Here is a 10014-nt window from a genome sequence, read left to right as displayed (position 1 = left end):
AGGATCTGAACACACCATTTTGATCAGAGTCTAGCACATTAACCATTAATCCACTGCAGCTCCTGCATTCATTAGTTGCCTCTTAATACATAGAGGAGACAGCCACAGATGATGAAAAATTAACATAATAACAAAACTATATTAAAAAATAAAAGAAAATTAGTCCAGGAGAAATATGGCATGAAACTGTGACGTAAATGAAATGTAAAAACGCATAAACAAATAGTCAAAATTATTCATTTGGCTTAAAGAACAGTTGGCCATTGCACTATGCAGCATTCATTCTAGTATTGCAAGAACAGAAACTGAAATAATATTCTCCAAACTTTTACAAAATCAATCTCGTACTATGGTTTGGGAATTATTGCACTGGGATTATGCTAATTGTTAAATATGTCTTGACCGTACTAGAACCATGCTTGTAACTACAGCCCTCATATTTGTTCAGTTACTTTTGCTCATTGCAAGTATTAATGGTAGTATAACCCCAACCACACCATCTTACACACATTTATGATTTCTAGTTTTTAAATACTTGTCAGTAACTGGTCACATGTGATGACACTTGAAAGTGAACAAAATACAGCCAATGAGAGCAGACTAAGCACCAACATTAATATAGCACATTGTCAATAAACAGTCTGTCTGCTGCACAGTTAACCTGTCTGCCCATTAACTGATAATACATGAAGCAAACTGGACAATTCTAAAAATCCTTGCATCTAACTTCATTTATCTGTAAAGAAGAACATCAATCGAAAATATTTATGAAAGAGAGGCATGATCGTTGACATCAAACATGATGGACAGTTCTGATTTTTAATGTTAAGCTCCACCCAGTTAATTACTGTTGCTGTGGCTCACAAGCTAAAACGGCAGATCCAGTAGCATCAGCAACAGATTTATTCGAAAATATTTTTGACAATATTTCTGAGACATTCTTACCTGACTGCAAGATTCTTTCAGATCGTGCATTAAAGAAAAGCCTGCATTACTACACACAAAGATATATTGATGAAAATAGTATTTTTGATGGCGAAATTCAAGTCATGAGTTACAACATGTTGGTGGTGATCTATGTGCAAGAAAGATCACCATGATAAACTAGAAGATAAAATTGTTCTAGAATAGGACAAATTATCAAAATGTTTCTGTTCTTGCCAAGTTATGCATACTTATTACTTATCAGATTTTCAAGTATGGCCTTAGTACGTTTAAAAAATTATAATAAAGCTTTTGTTATGTACCCATTACATTTATATCATAATATATAACTCGCATACAAGATGAAAACATGTATTTTGATATCTATAATTAATAATTTAATTATGTTTAGTTAAACAGATAATAAAGTTAAATAAATAAACAAACACTTTATAGCAAGTTGCCTGAATAAATGAAGGAAATGTACTTCTTTACGCCGCGGTAACATGTCTCCTCAGATGCAAAGATGAAACATTCCTAAGGGTATCATTGATAAACCAGTAAATTTAAATTATATCTGATCCATGTACAATGATCATTTATCATAATGTCTTTAAAAAGAAGGAAATAATAAAGACACAAAGAAATAAGTGAAACCATGTTGACGGGATATATTTGCATCTGCTTCGACCTTTGTTCGCTAGTTAGTGTGATTTGTTTAATTTACTACGTTGATGTTATATGTGATGTGATGTGAGTTTTAGACTTTTAATGTCGCTTTAACAATTTTTCAGTCATATTGCTACGATTTCTGCAGTGTGACAGTTTATAGTGATATCTAGCACTGGGGCATCATGCCACAGACATGTAGTATGATGTCCCACCCAGTCACATTATTCTGACACCAGACTGACCAGTCCTAACACTAACCTCTTAATGCTGAGCGCCAAGCTGTTAGTACCACTTTTGTAAGTCATTAGTATGACTTGGCCGAGGATCGAACCTACGACCTCCCACATCTGAGGCGGACGCTCTAACCACTAGGCCACCGGAGCAGTCATTGTCATTGATGTTATAACATATTGCAGGTGTTTATCAGTAATTTGTAAGAGATTAGTGTTATTTAAAGTCAAAAGGACAAACTATATATCAATGAGAGGATATTGTCCCAGCCTATTAAAGAAAAAATACATGTTTTATTGCTATTTCACCTCTTCATAAATTTAAAATATTTCTGGAAAACCTTGCATAATGAAAAAAGTATTCAAAATAATTAAATTTAAATTTTGAGATAACTGATTTCAAAATCCAACTTCATAATTATATATATATACATGTATATGTATATGTATATATATATATATATATATATATATATATATATAGAAAGAGAGAGAGAGAGAGAGAGAGAGAGAGAGAGAGACATACACATATATGAATAGGATTAGGGACAATCCAGAATTTAAAGTTTAGGGTGGTGTTTTGTTGACTTGACACTAGTTACATATCAATGCCCAAGTTTGAAAATTTTAATCAAATCAGCACTAATGAAACATGATGCAGGATTCCAATATTCTAAACAATTGTTAAAAGAAAAATAAACCGAGGCAATAAAAGTACAAACATAAACAACACGTGTACACAAAGCTTCTGTACTGGATGTAATATTATGGATTCAATAAGATATAAAATTTTAATTTAACCATATAATTAGCATAAAATTTTATTCAACATTTTCACAAGTACAACAAATACTATCATTATTTACAAACAGTTTTGTGTATTTATATATTAAACATGATTATAAATAATGCATCACTTCCAACACATATATATTTCATGTTGGTGTTTGGTTTGAGAATTTTTTTTTTTTAAATCCCTCTCGAATCCTTTCATAATAATGACAGTCTGCATCTCATGTGCCCCATGTACAACGGTAAACCATTAATCTGATAAATTTTCAGTGCTCTTCTGTGTAATATTTCACATTCCTTTGCAATGTAATACAAAAGTAATCAAGCGTAGTCTCATGTTTCTGAGCAAATATGGTGGATAGCAACGAGTAAGTACGCAGTGAAATCGATACCTACTTTTGACTGGTCAATGTGCCCAGTTTGACTGACAGGTCGGAACTATCCATTATAACTGCAGGAGTTCTAATATGGATGCTTAACCACACTCTAAGTTCCAAACTGTGCATCCCATCCTTTTTGGCTCTAACTGTAAACTAAGTGTAACTGATGACCCAAGACAGTAACCTCTATAGACCCAAGTAACCAGCAGGGACCAGTAGTGTCAAGATCCAGGACAAAGTGTACGGAGAGAGAGTTTTGGATCTAAACCTTGTTTAAAATGTGGTGTTTGTGCTTAGAGGAAAAACAGTTGTGTGTACAATGTGGTGGTAAAAAATACTGAGAGCTGAAAAGATATGACAAAAAAATTAATACTGATAATAATGACAAGGTCATAAGAAATGCAGATTATATTGCTTGATTTTCAAATAATCATTTAGACAAATAATATTATATATAAATGGAGCAAAAAGAATTTGTGAAACAACCTATCATCAACAATTATGAAGCATCCAATGATAGTGCAATCAGGCACTCTCGACTAAAGAAAACCCAGTCTGCGCTGTCACTAATACTGGGTATCTTATATTCAATACCAGGGGAAATAAAATATATCTTTGTCATAAATTCATGTACGAATGTTTGCAAGGGGTAATCAAAGACAGTCTTGTGATTGATCATATTGATGGACAAAATCTCGATAACTCATTATAGAATTTATAAGTAATTACACAAAGCAAGAATCGTAAATTTCATAAGACTGTCTGAAATGATGAGAGAGCCAAAGCCGTTGTATCTACAAATGTAGAGACAGGCACACAAAAGAAATAGAATTTCACATATGCAGCTGGCAAATATTTTGATATTTACAGGTATTCAATATACCTTGTCGCAAACAATATAACCAAATCAGCATACTCTAAGAAATATAAACAAAAGATACTATTTCGTTATTGTTGAAGTGATATAACTTTGTCAAGCTGATATTTCCGGTAGAGTAATGAAGTAGTTACCTAGCTTGTTGCTACTAATATTGTATTACTATTTAATTTTTGTGTCATTATACTCAATGTTAAAATATTATTGATGGAACAATTATTTATTCATTCTGAGACTTCATTTCGTTGGTGGTGAAAGTACTGGAATTATATATATATATATATATATATATATATATATATATATATATATATATATATATATATATTAGTGCACTTTGCCAGTCATAAATCATGTGAGGTGTTTTTTTATGCTGGGTAAGATGTCATGAATGAATGGTTATTTATCCTTTTTGAGACTTCTATTGTTGAAGGGAATTAACTCTGTCATGCTAAATCTCTCACCGGCAGACTAAGTAGTTACCTTGCTTATTACTAATTTATTTTCTTTTTGTCACAAACTAATTATATACAAATATACAATTTAACCATCTGTGTGATAATTAGCAGAAAATGTTTATCTTGCCTCTGTTCACTCCAGAATGCACTTCCAGACTGACTTAGATAGAGGGATTCAGTGTCTTTTATAGTCATGAATACACCCACACAGAATATTCAAGAAAATCACGTGATTTTCAAAAATAATTATCTATGTGATTTTCTGGAACAGTCGCCGACACAAAATCATGAGGGATTTCCAAATGTATTTTCTATAATGGCTTGGGGATTTCCAAAAATAACACATTTACTATGTATTTCTGTTTGGGATTTCCTACATATTTTCTAGATATTACAGTTATTTCCAAAAGCAACTCATTTACTACACATTTCTGTAGGGAAATTTCCAAACGTATTTTCTAGTATAGCTTTGGGATTGCCAACGTATTTTCTAAAAATGACGATTTCCAAAAATAACTTGTTACTAAGTATTTCTGTTGGGATCTTACGGAATCTCTCTCTCATTCAGTCTGGAAGTATATTCGGTAGTGAACAAAGGTAAGTGAAATATTTATTTAGTAATCTAGAGGTTGTGTTTGCGTAATATTACACAACTGTTATATATATATATATATATATAGAGAGAGAGAGAGAGAGAGAGAGAGAGAATTACAAAATATTAATGATATTATTTATGCAGAACAAGGAATAAAAAAGGTGGCATAAAAATTCACGTGGATCCTGAAAAAATTATTTGTGATTTTGAATTATTACAGGCACGTAAATTTGAAGATAGATATATGATACCAGATTAATATAAATTTATAAAGCCGATCCTACAGTGTACAGTGGAAGCCCGCTATAACACGGTAGTTGGGAGCCATAGAATCCGACCGTGTTATGAACAGAACTGTGTTATATGCAACCAAGTCAGTTAGCTTAAGAAATTCTCCCCCCACCATAAAAAAAAAAAATTGTGTGTGTGTGTGGGGGGGGGGTAATAAATGCGGGTGGTAAAATACGAGCTTCATCGGCACAGTTGCTATCTTGAATTAATGCATATTAAATGAGAAATACACCTGTAGTGAAAAGAGAGAAGACATCATATAATAGTTTACTTTATTTAGAGAACCATGAATCGGTACATATACGTGAATACTGTTTATAAATAAATGTCTAATGTATAGCATGATCGGAGTATCAATGCAGTGTACTCACCTGCAAACCTCATCATATACATTGAATCCACGATACAAGTGATTCCATCGAAAATATGCATACACAGCTTTAAAATATTTATTAATTTTGTAACAGGTCATATTGGTCTGAATTCAGAGGAAAAACATAGCACAATCACATAATGAATGATGAAGCACATTTACTTTGAAGTACGTTCGAAGTCGGTAAAAGTTAGTTTGCGTTTTAAGCCACCGTTGGCATAAACTTTTTCCCTACAAAAAGTAAACTTTCACAGCACAGTTAAAGTGTTCCAGTCACATTGGAAAATGCAAAAATCCATCAGATTTCATCACTTTTATTTAAGTTTGGTACTGACTTCCTTTGAAGAAAACTTCTTTGCTGTTAATGAAAGATTGGAGTCGGCTTTCTTTGATGAAGGGTGCATGTGCTTTTGAAGTCGCCGCTAAAGAACAGCTTTAGAGAACCAAACGAATTCCCATTTCTTATTGTGGTGGCAACATCAAATAACTGTATTGCATGATTGAGACTGTGATTTTTTCCATTTGCTGAGTACATTTTCATAACAGTTGGTGCTTCAAAGGTAATCTGTTTCCTTTGAAATTTCAGCAAACTGTTTTATCTGGATACATTTTTAAAAGGAATTGGCCGTTGTTTAGACTATTCTAGTTACTGCCCCTCCATGCCTACTGAATAAACCAATAAGAATTTTTTGTAAATTTTTTTTTTACATTTGTGGTAGCAGCGTGATGCTTCCTTCTACGCAAGCGTTTGAAAATTAACAAAAGGTCAACAGACGATAGAGACGCAGGTGTTCTGATGACATGGATTATTAAAGAAAACAAGAGTGTTCTGAAGGATTTAATTCTGAGTGAAAAGAAGAGGAATTTTACTTACCATCCACACACAAATGCCAGTCTTTGTAAATATATTAATTACTAGCGAGTGGCCGAAAATCCAATGAAAGACAGATTACAAGAGAATGCCTTGTCCAGTTGATCTCCGTTACCAGAAATGTCAACAACAAAAAAGCGGATATTACACAACATACAGAACTCATGCTAGATGTCAGGATAAGCAGATTATGATAAAACAATGCACTGTTTAAATGGTTTGTCAGTATAGACAAAGAATTTGTTTATGTAACAATAGATAAATTTCAGTGCATTTTATATCTAGTTTGCGGCATCCTTTCAAGGGGAATCTGAATTTCTGCACTCCAAACCAATAGTTGTATAAAAATGAAAAAAGCCACATGGTATGTTTTGCAGCCAATAAGGAAAAACAATCCAAGTTTGCGACTTTGGCGAAGACCTACGTGATCCCAGAATAAACTTTTTATGCGTTTATTTCTTCTTCTTACTTTTAAGAAGAAAAAAAAGTACCTTTTCGTGTATGAGAAAAATACTTTTTTGTGTACGAGAAAAATACATATAAAATTTCAGGAGCCAAGCCAAGATCGTCTTGCATTTTTTATTCATACGCGATCTCTATCCCAAAATGATAAGCAACTTTTTACGTTTTTTTCTTACTTTTTAAGAAATTTTTTGTGCACAAGAAAAATACATGTATATGAAATTTCGGGAGCCATGCCACGACCGCGTTATATCCGAATTTGCATTTTAACAGAGCATGTTATAGCGGGGTCACACTGTATATTGCAATCTTTAGCTACTGTAAAGAAACAGAAGTTAAAAAATTTGTATCTCTCAAGCGTGATTGATTAGATTGATTAATTAGATTAGGATTACCTCAGGAATACGAAACGAAAAAAACTATTAACATGCGTGTGAGGCAGTTGAACAAGTTTACGTCAGATAACAATGACAAAAGTGAAAATGAAAATAGTAAAGGGGATTTTGAAAGTGAAAGTAGTGAAAATGTTACTGATGAAAATGAAAATGATGGTAACTGGGGTCATCGTTAATTATCCTTTGACTTTATTCCACTTGAGAAATAACTCGATAGTTATTTTGCCAAAATAAGTCACGTAACAAGCACGAACGGCAAATAAACCTTGACATTTAACTTTAAAAAACTGTATACATTAGAACAGATAAAGCTGAACCAGTTTTCATATACACAAATGACTCCATCTTACCTGAACTCTTTTTCTTAGCAAATTTGCATCTAGGTAGAAAAGTGTAAACAAATAACACTCAGTTTTTTTCTTTTTTAAAGTTTTCTTTAATAAAATTTATGTTTGAGTGGATTTTCTGACGTAATTTTTGAAAGATTTAAAATGTGTCCCACAACTTACAACTCGAAAAAATGATGTGTCCCAGAACATAGTGCATAAAAAGATTATTTTCAAAATAAATTTATGGTGTTCCAATAAATACGGTGTCCCAACATATACCGTAAAATGATAATCCCATAAATTGCTGGTGTCTTTAACACTATATGATTGTATAAATAATCTTGCTGAAACATCTGCTAACCAAAAAGTTGATCTCCAACAATGGATATTGAATAGTCAAATTCAATATGATTTTCCAGTTCCAGTAGTGTGGATGGTATGATATTTTACAGGTCCCAAATCTAAGCCATAACCTTTACTCTGGAATATTTTTAAAATAGTATTAATGCAAAAGCTACCCAATTTGCATTAAAATGCTCCTTAATTCTAGGCTGTCAGACTGAAAACTTCCTTTGATCTTTATGGAAGAAGTGGTTCTGTTGAACTGGCTGACGATGTCGATGGACAAGGTGACAAATCTTCCTCTTCTGAAAGATCATGTTCTGTCTTTGGACCATCTTTAACTTCTAAATGACATGATTCTGTTGATATAGCTGAGTGTGCCTTTGGACCAGTTGCAGAATTTGTATCTTCTTCCTGAATTTACATAAAATAATAAATACATACATTTGATAAGGCAACTTACTCTGGACATGATATAAATCAACAGCATACAAATATCATTAAGCATCACAGGTGTATGTTGTTGAGAAAAACATACAAAGTACCAGTTTATAAACTACAGTAATGGGCCATCAGTGAGTAGCCTATATGCATGTTATTTTGGAAACATGTATACATTTTAATACTGTTAAATTCCTGGATGCTCTGAAACAGGTTCCATGGAATATAGTCCAAATCTTTGACAATACTGATGATGTTGTATATACATGGACAGATCTTTTCATCAGTATAGTGAACAAGCATGCCCCTTTAAAAACACACATGATAAAGAAAGACCACCAGCCAGGCTGGATCTCCCCCAAAATATTAGAAACAATAAAGCAAAGATACCAACTAAAATCAGTAGGAAATCAATCTGAATATAGAGTTTGCAGGAATAAAGTCAATAAAAAGATACATCAAGCCATACAAGCACACTATAAAAAAGTGCTGGATAAAAACCAAAATAACCCAAAAGCTATCTGGAAATGTTTACAGAGTTTGGCACATGGAAATGTAAGAGTAAAACTGAAATTGTATCCTTCAATCATGTGGGCATTTATACCGATAATCCAACTGACATCTCAAATATATTTAATGACATTTCGTTCAAAATGCTGAAAAACTTAAAGAATCCAGAACTTCATCTCATCATCTGGAACTCAAACCTTTTTTGTGCTAAAAAATTACCAAACAATATAAAGTTTAAAATTCCTGAAATGAGTCCAGAATTTGAGTTGAAATATGTTAATAAACGGATGATTGGAAAGCTACAGGACTTTATATGATTGAACCAAGACTACTAAAGGTAGCTGCACCTGCAATTGTAGAGAGTATAGCTTTCACTTACAATGAAAGTATTAGGTCTAATAAATTTCCACAAACTTGGAAAACTGCCAAGGTTATACCACTGCATAAAGCAGGAACAAAAGATGATGTAAATAGCTACAGACCCATCTCTATCCTTCCTTGCCTCTCCAATTACTAGAGAAAACATGTACATGTTTCTTTTCTCAACTATTTGAACATTGATGATCTTATTCATGATAATCAGTCTGGCTTTCGACAGAATCACTCCTGTGAAATTGCCCTTGTATCTTTGATTGATAAACGATTGAAAACATTAGATCAAGGAAGAATGGTAGGCACTAATATGGTGGATTTTTGTAACACTCTTGATCTTGTAGACCGTGAAATTTTGCTTGAAAAACTAAAAATATATCAATGCAGTGAAAACTCTCTAAACTGGTTTACTTCTTACTTAACCGATAAAGTGCAAAAAGTATATATAAATGGTCAACTTTCTCAAAGTAAAAACATTAATTTTGGAGTACCACATGGCTCTATCCTTGGACCTCTGTTATTCATTCTATTTATCAACGACTTACCTTTTAAAATTGAAACTTCTATTTCTTCTTGACCTTTATGCAGATGATACTACACTGTCTGAGATGGGTAAACCCAAAACGGTACTTGAAATTATCTTACAAGATGCTCTCAACAAACCTCAAGTATGGTGCAAGGAAAACAGTATAACAACACA

The 10014-nt window shown here is 32.7% G+C and overlaps 1 protein-coding gene across 4 annotated transcripts in view; it reads right to left on the bottom strand.

Moving 5' to 3' along the window:
- Positions 1-2631: 2631 nt before the first annotated feature.
- The window catches only part of LOC149795933 (uncharacterized), a 94239-nt gene continuing 86856 nt past the window's right edge, over positions 2632-10014 (bottom strand). For all 4 annotated transcript variants that reach the window (XM_089965859.1, XM_089965856.1, XM_089965860.1 and 1 more), the window contains one exon: positions 2632-8405. In XM_089965859.1, coding sequence (XP_089821985.1) covers positions 8229-8405 — 177 coding nt within the window. In that variant the 3' untranslated portion in view covers positions 2632-8228. The remainder of the gene's footprint in view (positions 8406-10014) is intronic.

Source organism: Sinohyriopsis cumingii, chromosome 7 (genome assembly GCF_028554795.1).
Source record: "Sinohyriopsis cumingii isolate HCF-2022 chromosome 7, ASM2855479v2, whole genome shotgun sequence".
NCBI lineage: Eukaryota > Metazoa > Mollusca > Bivalvia > Unionida > Unionidae > Sinohyriopsis > Sinohyriopsis cumingii.
This window is presented reverse-complemented; position numbering and strand designations above follow the sequence as displayed.